Below are 13,615 nucleotides of genomic sequence, written 5' to 3'. Positions count from 1 at the left end.
ACTCAGACCAAGATGAAGTGGTCTATTACTCGAGAGTCACAATGAAAAACAATGTTGCCTTTTTCTCATTAGGATAGAAGACCATTGTGTATTGAGTCCCATGAGATTAAAAAATTTTAATTAATTATTATCAAGAAGTTCAGGGCTTAGCTTTTGTAAATCACAGATTCCTGCATATTCAACAGACATGGTTGTATAAAGGGAAATTAATAAGCTATCTTCTAGTGCTGTGTAACAAATTACCTCAAAACTTAGTGGCTTAAAATATCAATAAACACTTTTCACTTCACATAATTCTGGTAGTCAGGGAATTTAGGAATGGCTTGGCTGGGTGATTCTGGCTTAGGGTCTCTCCTGAGGTTGCAGTCAAGATGCCAGTCATCTGAAGGCTTGCCTGAGGCTGAAGTATCCACTTTGGGGATGGCTCACTCACATGGCTGGCAGGCTCATACTGGCTATTGGCAGAGTCCTTACTTCCTTGCCACATGGAATACTTCACAGGGCTGTCTGTGTATCCTTATGACATGGCAGCTGATGTTCCCCGGAATGAATGATCCAAGAAGCCACAATGTCTTTTATGACCCAGACTCAGGATCCACAGGCCGTCATTTCTGCAATATTTTATTGATTTCACAGGTAAGCCCTATTCGACATCGGAGGGAACTGCACAAAAGCATGAACACTAGCAGATGACAATCACTGGAGGTCATCTCGGAGGCTCGCCATCAAAGAATCTTGTGTCAATTTTAACTTATTTTAAAACTTGATATTATTTTCTTTTGCAAAATAGTTCTTCCTTAACTCCTATTTAATAGTAAATGGATCACCAGTCTAGGTTTTAATAAAGTCATTGTCGTTAACTAATCTTCCATGTGTATAGTAGTTGAGATTTGACAAAATATTTTACACTTATCAATCATTATTATTTATTAAACGCTTATTCTGCTCCACACAGTCTCTACAACAATCCTGAGCTCAGAACAATAGATCATGAAATTGAGGCAAAAAAGGTTAATTAATTTGCCTAAGTTCACATGGCTAGTAAGAGATGGGGACAAATTTGCATCCAGACTGAAATAGCAAAGCCAACATGATCAGATCAAAATCCTGGAAGAAAACAAGGAGCACAAACAAATTGGGAAATTTTGAGTGAGTTTCATAAACAGATTATTACAGAGGTGAAGGTAGGGTTAGAACCTACAATAAAGGATGATTTAATGTCTGGGGCAAATGACAGACTATTACCTTAGGGATGCGGAGAGGTAGCAACTACCAGAAGTTAGAGATAAACTATGCTAAGAAGACCTCTGATGATAGTTATGAAATTGTTAAAGGGACACAGATTATAGAGGGTGTATGAAAAGATAAATACTCTGATATTACTTTCTTCCCACCCACCCAGTGCCTCCTCTTAGCCAAATTCAACCAGAAGTCAGAGTCAAGGGTGCCTTTTGATGCAGTCTCCATATGGGTTGAGTGAAACATGTTGGAGAGAAGATCTGGAAATACCCAACATATCTACTATTATCTACTTTGTTGTATGCTTTCCCATTAGCTCAGTTAACTTCACAATCCTGAACATAATGAAGAAACTGAAGATCAGAGAGGAGAATTCATATGCTAAAATTTCTACAACATGGATGTGGTCAGATCAACACTTAAACATGAGCATCGAATTTTAAGACACTTCAGAGTACTTTCTTTTGTACAGAATATCCCTCAGGAAAGGTCAAGCTCCTGGCAGAAAAGTGGGTAACTCAGAATTAATTATAGTCTATCATATTTCAGTAATGCTTCCTATTGCCATATATTGTTGCCGTTGCTGAATTGCTGCCATCACTGCCAATTTCTTCTTCGTATCCATGTCAGTAGTGACAAGTATGGAAATATATCGTGGATTCAGTCTTAACACCTGGTGTCATCTAGAAGTGGTCTTTTCTGACGGTGGCTTGAGTAGATTATGTCAGTGTTGAGCTGTGGTTAGTTATGGAGCCTCCCATTTGTAGTATGTTCTTCTTAGCTTCATTGCCCAGTCTGTAGAACTTCATTAATCCTTGTTTTCTGCTTAACATTCTGAAATTCCAGATACCTGTAACAATATCTGGTAGGTATTAAATGTCCGATGAACAACTAAATGGATGAAAGAACAATCAAATAAACAAAGTTCATCTGATCCCCAGCTTTCTTGTCCAGACCCTAGCTAAACTCTAGTGCCCCCATCACCACCACCACCACCGTTATCACCATTATCATTATTATTTTTAGCTTATACCAGATGCCGGGTACTGTACTAAGCACTTTACACTATCATCTCAACATCATGATTTCAACAACTTTCTAAGATTTGTTACCTTTCTTTTATAGTTGAAGAAACTGAGCCTTAGCAAAGTTAAATGAATTGGGCAAGATCATGCGTCTAGAAAATGGTAAAGGCAGAGTTTGAAGCCAGTCAGAGTGCCTCTAGAGTCTACACATTTGACTACTGCTCTACATTATCTCTATCCCACCAGCTCATCAATGAAGTTCGGGCATGAATAAACAATTACCTGAGGCTACATTACTGTTTGCTATATTTAAAATTATCATTCATAACTTGGTTTTTCTCCAATTATTTTTTCCTGTCTACTAGAGAGTAGCTTCCTCTGTCTTTTGACTCTTGTTTTGTTACTAGAGATTGCTTGAATCATTCTTGGGAATAAAGCCTCTTTTTTTTTTTTTTTTTTTTTTTGGATTTTTCCCATATTAAGGAATGCTTTATTGACAAATTACCCATTATTTACTTTGAGGAAAAGGTAAATCAGTTACTACCCGTGCACCCTGCCTTCTCCCGACACCCCAACTGAGAGACTCTACCCCAGAGAAAGAATGCTGAGTGCTCTTCCCCTGGCACAAGCACGGCCTGCAGTCCTCTCGGGGGTGTCTGAAGTGACCAGCACACACTCAGCACCAGAGAATTCACTGCCATCTCCCAGAAGCAGATACCCACAGCAGGTGCAGATGCACATGCAGTCGAGGCCTCTGCCTGCTAAGAGCCAGTAAGGCACGGAGCTGCCCCTCCAGACACACCTGACATGTGGGGCCCTGGGTGAGAGGTTGCTGGGGCATGGCAGCTTCAAAATGGGAAAGAGATCTTTGTGGCTCCTGAGAAAAGGGGACAGCAGAGTCCCAGCAGACCTCAGTGCCCCAGCCCCGACCTGCCCTGTAGGGTCCGTCCGGTGCTGGCTTGTCCCCGGCTGGAGGCGCTGAGCAGTAACGTGCCTCAGGAGCTGGCCCACACAAGGGCACCTCAGCAGCACCGCAGAAGGTGCTGCTTTTCTTTCTCCTGTCCCCCACCCCCAACCCCAGAGGCCCAGGAGCTCTTTGGCCAGCGTAAGTTGCCACAGTTGTTGCGAGGAGAGAGAAGCAAGTTTCATATACTGGGATAGTGTGTCAGTGAAATAAAACACACCACTGGGACAGGCATGCTGCCACTCGGGCTAGATGCAGAATTCTACATAGTGCACAAAACCCCTAAAGAACCCTCATTTTTATATATAAAAACATTATAAACCAATAAAGCATAAGGCGATGTAAGGCTTGTATTTCAGCTTGAGTCCAAAGAAATAATATTTTCTAACTATCACACTAAAGCTGCTTTGCTTAGTTTTAATTTTTGAAAAATCCACTGCATTTAAAAGATAAAGAATTTGCTTTTGTTAAAGCTAGATCATTAGTGTAACAATCAGGCAGCTGCTGATAATCAGTTTCTTTTCTGGAGGGTTTCAGAAAATGGACAGTTTTCTCATTTAGCCTCTTGAAATAAAAACTGCAGATTAGGTAGGGCTTTCTGGATGACTCTTCCCTCTGTGACTTAGGGAAGGAGTTAGGAAATACTACTTATTTTATACTTATCGCTCTTCCCATTCTTTCAACATTCTGATGAACTAACGGGTTCCCAAAGGGAGCTTGGGCTTTGGCTCAAGATGCTGTGGGACCTGCCACCCTGTCCACTTCCCGCACCCTGGGAAGGACACACAGTGACCTGCTGCATCTACCAACTTTAGTGTGAAGCATCTGTGTACCAGACTGTGTTCTCTATGAAGTGAGCTCAGCGGCCACGTCTACGTGTGGATGGCAGGACTGTCCTCAAAACCAGCTCTTTGCTCTCACCAGCGGCCCGGCCGGCTGCTCCGCTGCGCAGAGGTGCGGTTGTGGCGATGAGAGGGTACTTGCATGTGTTCCATGGCCGGGCGAAGCTGCTACGGGCTTAGAAAGGCGTGTGATCTGGCAGGGGCTTGTCTCCACTCCCAGTCGGGGAGGGAAGGTTGTCACTGCCATTCTCTCTGCCACCCACAACCTTAGACTTTATGGTCCCAACTCGGTCTTCAAACGACTTGAAGGTTGCAGAGTTCCTCATGCCTCCTAGCTTCCTGCTGATGGCAGAGCCCATGGTAGACAGGGCAGCTGAAGTCTTCTGTCCCGCCTGAGAGAGAGTCTCCTGAGTCTTCTTGTAGAGGTCAGACTGGGTCACTTTCTCATTCCACTCTCCAGGTTTCTCAGAAGTTTTCATATAGGCGTTAAAGACCTGCACATCATGCCAGCTCCTGGACAGGTTCTGCTTCAGGCCCTCCAAGGCAGAGAGGCCCAGCTTCCTTTTCAGCTCTCCGCAATGTCTCTCCTTCGCTGCCAGAACCCGGCGCAGAGTGACAATTTCTTCTTCCACCTTTGCGAGCTCAGCCCTGAGCTCCTCCTCCTCAGCCTCCGACAGACCCTCCACAGCAGGAGTCTGGGCAGCCACCGCCGTGTCGACAGGGACATCTGTCATGGAGTCGGACAGCAGACCTTTGTTAGGAGAAGTCAGGTTGGTATCTGGACCTGCGGAGTCCATGTTCAAGCGGCGGCCGGGTTGCAGCTGAGGCCGGGGCTGGGGTCGCGGGCGCCATGGGAGCCGAGCGCGCTGCACCGGGAGCCGCCCGCCGCGTGCACACAGCCAGCGGAACTCTAAAGCCTCTTTTGAGCACAACACTGGACATTCTGGGAAAAAACCTGAGGCAGGAATCTCTGGAGCCTTTTATTCTTCCAAGCTGCCAGGCCACTTGGGCCCACTGTCTTTCTTTTATATGATCCTTGGATCCCAGCATATTCCACATTCATGATTGCCCAAGGTATTTCGAGTTCAGTGGGGCACTTTGCTGCTTAGATTGCTTTTTACTTTTTATAGAACAATTTAAAGAATTAAAGCATCTTAGAGATAGAAAGAAAGTGCCTACACCATGGTTGGCCTAGACAATTCATTGTCATGAAACTGGAATAAAGGACTTGTAAAATAATCTTTTTGAAATGGTCTTAGTTACCAGAACCAGACACATTTGCAAATGCCCGCAGTTGACATTCTGGTACTTGGGTTTAGTAATCTGAAATTAAATTTGTTCATCACTTAGGTTCTGAATCTTTCCCTAGGAGAGAGAAAAAAATCTCATCGGTCTCCATGGCATCACATCTCATTTTTTTTTTTAGTTTTTTATAGATTAAAACCCAATTTCCATCCCTCATGATGATTCAGGCTGTGTCTATACTACGCCAACACAACTGGTTAAAAAGGGAAAAATTCCGTGTAATAATGGTGGAGCTTAGTTGACCAAATTCTAAATAAAGTAAAATCCCATCTATTAGGGAGTCTTAGAATTGAGACATGCCGGATTCTTAGGATGTTATCTGTCAGTATTTGGCATCTTTAAAAACTCTAACCTGTTTAGAAATTCTTCTAAATAGTTAACAGATTTATATCCAAACAATACTGTATACTAGATATCTTGAAATGCACTCCAGTGTGAAACATCTATAAATACTAAATAAAATATAAGAACTATCACCAGAGGTCAAAAGATGAAGAGAAAGCTTGAACCCTAGAGTAAGCTGCCACTTACTATTTGGCTGTCCCAAGGGCTTGGGCTTAATGAATAAACTGGAAGAGAAGAGAGGTCTTCGGCCCAATAGAATGTGGGAAGTTGGATCTGGCACCTTCAAATAAAATCAGATTTTTGAAGGATTACACCTTCAGTGATGGAGTACAATAGAAAATGTCTGCCCACCAGCTTAGAGCTATGATACAGAATCTTGTTTTTCTTATTCTGGCTCTGTATTAGAGGGGGAGGATAAAGAAAAACTCTCCTCTGAGAGCTCATAACAATAACCCAGCCTTAATGCAGATTTGGCATACAAATTTATACTACTTGAATGGCCCTGGAATCCTAAGTCAAAAAAATCGGCATGTGCACATGTACACACACAATAGACCCAGTTGAATATCTCTGACAGAAGTTAAAACAAACAATTTTCAGGGGTATTTTCAAATCATGTCACATAAAATTCTTCTACATACATCCTCCTCAAACATAAGTAAATAATAGAAAATAATAAAATACTCTAGGGCTTGTTACTTGAAGAATGGCATGTGGACCAACAGCATCAGAATCTCTAGGGGGTTTGTTAGAAACGAAGAATGTCAGGTCTTACCCTAGACTGATTGACTCAAATCACACAGTTTTACAAGATGTGTATATGATTCAAACATATATTAAAATTTGAGAAGTACTGCTCAAGGAAACAAGCCACTATAAGGAAGATCTTGCACAAATAACATGCCGGACTTTCAAAAATATTCAACAGAGGAATTATTGGATGCAGACTTAAAAATATATGTATTTGGAATAATTTAATAAAGAAATGACAGATCAAAATATATGAAACAAAACATTATAGCATTGACAAAAACCTAGGAAGATATACATTAATGGAAACCATAGTTACATAGGTATTGGAATTAAACTCAATGTAAATAAACAGAAGATAAAGCACAACTGGAGAGAGAATTAGTGAACTAGAAGGTAGATCTCAAAAAATTATCCAGAAAGTGTGCAAAGGCAAAATCAATGACATAAGAAAGAGAGATCAAGAGACATAGAGAAGATCCATTAAATGTTTAAAAAGCATTCCAGAAGGAGAGAATAGAGAATAAAACATATAATAGGCAATATTCACAGAGAAAAGAACTTTCCAGAATTGTTTAAAGACTCAAATCCTTGCATTCTGGAATCAAAATACATTTAAAGCAGTATTCAACAAAAAGCAATTCACAATTAAACCATTAGAAAATAAACTATACAACCTCAAAGACAAAGAGAACATCTTAAAAATATCAAGAAAGAAAAAATAGGTTACCTACAGGTGAAGCCCAAATACAAGAATAGAAAATTTCTCAACAGAAACAACTAAACTAGAAGGCAGAGGAATATCTCTCTGAAATGACAGAAAAAAGTAACTCTTAACCTCAAATTTCATGCCATACTCAACAACTCCAAGATAAGCATAAAATAAAGATGTTTTTCAGACATCAAAACCTGAAATTATTTATTACCGGCAAACAATACTAGATGGACCTCAAGCCTTGCTGCAAACTGTATCTCCTGGACCAGAGCCAGCAGCATGGATGTTACCTGGAAGGTGTCAGAAATGTAGCATCTCAGGTCCCACTTAGAACTTCTCCAACTTCAAAGTGGCTGTAAGTCACCTAGGGATCTTGTTAATGGGAAAATTCTGATTCATTGGGTTTAGGTCCTGAGATTCTACATGTCTACTAAGCTCCCAGGTGACATCTATGCTGTTGATCCAATCACCACATTTTGAGTAGGAAGACTACTCAGGAAGGATATTGTACCTACCTGGAAAGAATTAATTATCCAGAAGTCATGGCGAGAAAAAGAATTGTTAAACGTGTGGGTAAATCTAGACAAATGTTCATGTAAAACAACAACAGCAGCAACTAATTTAATAAAGAAAACCATGTGTAAATAAGGTACTGGAAAACAATGATGTGTAAGATGGGGACAAGATAATTCTAGTTAAGACTTTTTCTTTTGAGGAAGATTAGCCCTGAGCGAACTACTGCCAGTCCTCCTCTTTTTGCTGAGGAAGACTGGCCCTGAGCTAACATCCGTCCCCATCTTCCTCTACTTTATATGTGGGACGCCTACCACAGCATGGTGTGCCAAGCGGTGCCATGTCCGCAGCTGGGATCCAAACCAGTGAACCCCGGGCTCCAGAGAAGCAGAACATGCGAACTTAACCACTGCACCACCTGGCTGCTCCCCCCCCCCACCATAGTTAAGTATTTTAAAGTCTTCAAAATATGGGGGCGAGTGTTATTGATTGGTTTTTGACTGTTAAGGAAAGTAAAATTGTATCTATAGCTTCATAAGCAGTAGATGGTAAATGTATGATATATATTTTTTTACTTTTTATCAGCAAGTACTACTTTATCTCAGCCCACCATATTCTTTATATTAAATAATTTTTGTGTTCAGAAACCCAGCTACTGTGGCATGCTTCTGTCCTTTTGCTTCTCTTCTCTTTATCCTCAGTTTTCAAGAAAGTATAGACTACAATGAATGCTTCCATTTCATTACTATCTACACACTCCTTAAATCCATGCCATTTGGCTTCCTCCTTTACCGCCTTAAAAACCTCATTGTTAAAAGTCACCACTGATACCCTAGTTAGATAACTCAATGGCTAATTCTTTGCTAAGCTTTGTCAATTTCTCTAGAATCTTGTTACTCCAAGTGTGGTCTATTGACCTGCGGCAGCAGCAGGGGCAGCAGCGTCACCTGGGAGAGATGCACAGCTGTAAAATGTTTGACATTGTGAACCACCCATGAGTGCTTGAAATTTTCTTATTTTATCATCCTCATTCCTTTTTACCTTCTTTTTTTTTTTAAACACCATCTCTAGTTTATTTTTCTCCTCCCATTGCCTAAATACAGGTATTATCCAAGTTCTTTATCCCAGCCCTTAATCCCCACCCCTACTTCCTCTTTCTTTCTCTCTCTCTCTCTCTCTTTAGATAATCTACTCCAGTTAATGACTTCCATTATCTTCCTAGATTGTTAATTGGTTCACTTCAGAATCATCTAGGCTATTTGTTAAAAGTAAAATTCCAGGTGCCCCTCACTGGAGCTTCTAAACCAGCAGGTCTAATTTAGGACCAGAAGTATGCATTTTTAAAAGCACCCCCACCAGATAATTCAAATGCAGCCAGCTCATATTTGTTTTATCTAATTAAGTTGTTGTTGAGGTAACGTTGGTTTAGATTATATAAATTTCAGGTGTACATCATTATATTCCGACTTCTGTGTAGACTGCATTATGTTCACCACCAAAAATCTAGTTGTTGTCTGTCACTGTACACGTGCCCTTTCACCTCTTTTGCCCTCTCCTTCCTTCTTCCCCCATTGTAACCACCAATCTATTCTCGGTCTATGTGTTTGTTTATTGTTGTTTTTTAATCTTCTACACATGAGTGAAATCATATGGCATTTGGCTTTCATTGTCTGACTTATTTTGCTTGGCATAATACCCTCAATGACCATCCATGTTGTCACAAATGGCAAGATTTCATCTTTTTTTTTGTTTTTTACACAGCTGAGTAGTATTCCATTGTATATACATATCACATCTCCTTTATATGTTCATCTGTTGGTGGACACTTAGATTGTTTCCAAGTCTTGCCTATTGTGAATAATGCTGCAATGAATATAGGGGTGCATATATCTTCTCATGTTAGTGGTTTTGTGTTCTTTGGTTGAAAACCCAGAAGTGGAATAGCTGGATCATATGGTAGTTCTAGGAGTTTTATGGTTTCAGGTCTCACATTCAAGGCTTTAATCCATTTTTAGTTAATTTTTGTGCGTGGTATAAGATATGGTCTGCTCTCACTTTTTTGCATGTGGCTGTCCAGTTTTTCCAAATCCATTTGTTGAAGAGACTTTCCTTTCTCCATTGTATGCTCTTGGCTCCTTTGTTGAAAATTAGCTGTCCATAGCTGTGTGGGTTTATTTCTGGGTTCTCAATCCATTGATCTGTGTGTCTGTTTTTCTGCCAATACCATGCTGTTTTGATGACTATAGCTTTGTAGTATATTCTGAAATCAGGGAGTGTGATACCTCCAGTTTTGTTCTTTTTTCTCAGGATTGCTTTGGCTATTTGGGATATTTGTTGCTTCATACAAATTTTAGGATTCTTTGTTCTATTTCCATGAAAAATGTTGAAACTTTGATAGAGATTGCGTTGAATCTGTAGATTGCTTTAGTAAGTAGGGACATTTTAACTATGTTAATTCTTCCAATCCATGAGGATGGAATATCTTTCCATTTCTTTGTGTCTTCTTCGATTTCTTTCAACAATGTGTTAGTTTTCAGTATATAGGTCTTTCACCTGCTTAGTTAAATTTATTCATATGTATTTTATTCTTTTTGTTGTGTTTGTAAATGGGGTTGTATTCTTGATTTCTCTTTCTGCTATTTTGTGTCAGTGTACAGAAATGCAACTAATGTTTGGATGTTGATTTTGTACCCTGCAACTTTATGTATTCATTTATTTTTTCTAACAGTTTTTTGGTTGATTCTTTAGGGTTTTCTATAGATAAAATTTTGTCATCTGCAAATAGTGACAGTTTTACTTCTTCCTTTCCAAATTGGATCGCTTTTGTTTCTTTTTCTTGCCTAATTTCTCTGGCTAAGACTGATAATACTGTGTTAAATAAAAGTTGTGAAAGTGGGCATCCTTGTCTTGTTCCTGTTCTTAGAGGGATAGCTTTCAGTTTTTGACCACTGAGTATAATATTAGCTGTGGGTTTGTCATATATGACCTTTATTATGTTGAAACACTTTCCTTCTATACTCATTTTATTCAGAGTTTTATCATAAATGTATGCCATATCTTGTCAAATGCTTTCTCTGCATCTATTGAAATGAGCATGTGATTTTTATTCTTCATTTTGTTAATGTGGTATATCACATTGATTACTTTCTGGATGTTGAACCTTCCTTACATTCCTGGAATGTCATGGTGTGGGATCCTTTTATGTATTATTGTATTCAATTTGCTAATATTTTGATGAGGATTTTTGCATCTATGTTCCTCACTGATTTTGGCCTGCAATTTTCTTGTTTAGGGTTGTCTTTATCTGGTTTTGGTATCAGGGTAATGTTGGCCTCATAGAACGAATTGAGAAGCATCCCCTTCTCATCAATTTTTTAGAAGAGTTTGAGGATAGATGTTAAATTTTTGAAAGTTTGGTAGGGAAGCTGTCTGGTCCCAGACTTTTGGTTTTTGGGAGGTTTTTGATTAATATTTCAATCTCCTTACTAGTAATCAGTCTATTCGTATGCTCTCTTTTTTCTTGATCCAGTTTTGGAAGGTTGCATAATTCTAAGAATTTATCCATTGTTTTTCTATATTTTGTAATTTGTTGGCATATAGCTTTTCATAGTGTTCTTTTATAATCCTTTCTTTTTCTGTGGTGTTTGTTGTAATTTCTCTTCTTTCTTTTCTGATTTTATTTATTTGAGCCTTCCCTCTTTTTTCTTAGTGAGTCTGGCTAAAGGTTCATCAATTTTGTTTATCTTTTCAAATAACTAGCTCTTAGTTTCATTGATCTTTTCTATTGCCTTTTTAGTCTCTATTTCATTTATTTCTGCTCTGACTTTTATTATTTCCTTCTTGCCTCTGATTTTGGGATTTATTTGTTCTTCTTTGTCTAGTTTCTGTAGGTGTACTGTTAGATTGTTTGACATTTTTCTTGTTTCTTGAGATATGCCTGTATTACTGTAAACTTCCATCTTAGTATCTTTTGCTGTATCCCACAAATTTTGGTATGTCGTATTTTCATTTTCATTTGTCTTCAGGTATCTATTGATTTCTCCTTTGATTTCTTTGTTGACCCAATAGTTGTTCAGTAGAATTTTGTTTAACCTGTACACATTTGTGGCCTTTCCAGTTTTCTTCTTGTAGTTTATTTCTAGTTTCATACTATTGTGGTCAGAAAAGATGCTTGGTAGTACTCAGTCTTCTTCAATTTGTTGAGGCTTGTTTTGTAGCCTAATATGTGATCTATCCTGGAGAATGTTCCATGTGAATTTGAAAAGAATGGGCATTCTGCAGTTTTTGGATGGAATGTTCTGTATGTATCTATTAAATCCATCTGATCTAATGTGTCATTTAAGGCCCATGTTTCCTTGTTGGTCTTCTCTCTGGATGATCTATTCCTTGATGTAAGTGGAGTGTTAAAGTTTAATAATAGTTAAAGTACTATTATTGTGTTACTGTCAATTTCTCCTTTTATGTCTGTTAATATTTGCTTTATGCATTTAGGTGCGCCTATCTTGGGTACATAGATATTTACAAGTGTTGTTGGATTATTTCCATTGTCATTATGTAGTGTCTTTCTTTGTCTCTTGTTACAGTTTTTGTTTTAAAGTCCTTTCTGTCTGATATAAGTATTGCCAACCCAGCTTTCTTTTCATTTCCATTTATATGGAGTGTCTTTTGCCATCCTTTCACTTTCAATTTGTATATTTAGTTCTGAAGTGTGTCTCTTATATGCAGCATATATATGAGTCTTGTTTTTAATCCATTCAGCCACCCTATATCTTTTGATTGGAGCATTAATCCATTTACATTTAAAGTAACTATTGATAAGTATGTACTTATTGCCATTTTGTTACTTTTTTTCTGGATATTTTTGTAATTCTTCTCTGTCCCTTTCTTCTTTTCTTGCTCTCTTCCCTTGTGATTTGCTGGCTTTCTTTAGTGTTATGTTTGGGTTCCTTTCTCTTTATTTTTTGTGTATTCATTATAGGTTTTTGGTTTGTAGTTGCTATGAGGTCCATACAATAACCTATGTAAATAGCAACCTATATTAAGTTAATGGTCTCTTAAGTTCAATCCCTTACTTAAAGCCTGCACTTTAACTCTCCCTACTACGTTTTATGTTTTTGACATCATATTTTACGTCTTTTATTTTCGTTTATCCTGTAACCTCTTATCATAGATATAGATGATTTTAGTAATTTGTCTTTTGACCTTTGCACTAGCTTTATAGGTGGCTGATCCACTACTTTTACTATATATGTGTCTTTACCAGTGACATTTTTTCTTTGTTTCTTTGATTATTTTCCTATTCCTATTTATGGCCTTTTATTTTCCATTTAAATAAGTCCCTTTAACATTTGTTGTAAGTCCAATTTTGTGGTGATAAACTTCTTTACTTTTTGCTTGTCTGGAAAACCCTTCATCTGTCCTTCCATTCTGAATGCTAACCTTGCCAGATAGAGTATTCTTGGTTGTAGGTTTTTTTCCTTTCAGCACTTTGAACATATTGTGCCACTCCCTTCTAGCCAGTAAGGTTTCTGTTGAAAAGTAAGCTGATAGACTTATGGGGTTTCCTTTCTATGTAATGTGCTGCTTTTCTCTTGCAACTTTTAGAATTCTCTCTCTTTAGCTTTAATTCTCAACATTTTATGTCTTGCTGTGGGTCTCTTTGGGTTCAGCTTGTTTGGTACTCTCTGGGCTTCCTGTACCTGAATGTCTGTTTCCTTTCCCAGGTTGTGAATTTTTCAGCCATAATTTCTTCAAATGAGTTCTCTGTCCTTTTGTCTCTCTCTTCTCCTTCTGGGACACCTATAATATGAATGTTAGTATGCTTGATGTTATCCCAGTGGTCCCTTATACTGTCCTCATTCTTTTAATTTTTTTTTCTTTTTTCTGTTCAGTGTGGCTGATTTTCTCTACTCTTTCT

The 13,615-nt window shown here is 38.6% G+C and overlaps 1 protein-coding gene across 1 annotated transcript; it reads right to left on the bottom strand.

Moving 5' to 3' along the window:
- Nucleotides 1–3,560: 3,560 nt before the first annotated feature.
- Nucleotides 3,561–4,974, bottom strand: LOC103552377 (tumor protein D54). The gene has a single exon (XM_008522326.2). It carries the CDS (start codon nucleotides 4,865–4,867, stop codon nucleotides 4,247–4,249), a length of 621 nt encoding a protein of 206 aa, XP_008520548.1. The 5' UTR covers nucleotides 4,868–4,974; the 3' UTR covers nucleotides 3,561–4,246.
- Between the last annotated feature and the right edge of the window lie 8,641 nt (nucleotides 4,975–13,615).

This window comes from Equus przewalskii, chromosome 10 (genome assembly GCF_037783145.1).
Source record: "Equus przewalskii isolate Varuska chromosome 10, EquPr2, whole genome shotgun sequence".
In the NCBI taxonomy this organism is placed as follows: Eukaryota; Metazoa; Chordata; class Mammalia; order Perissodactyla; family Equidae; genus Equus; species Equus przewalskii.
Note: the sequence above shows the minus strand (reverse complement) of the source record. Positions and strands in the feature narration are given on the sequence as shown.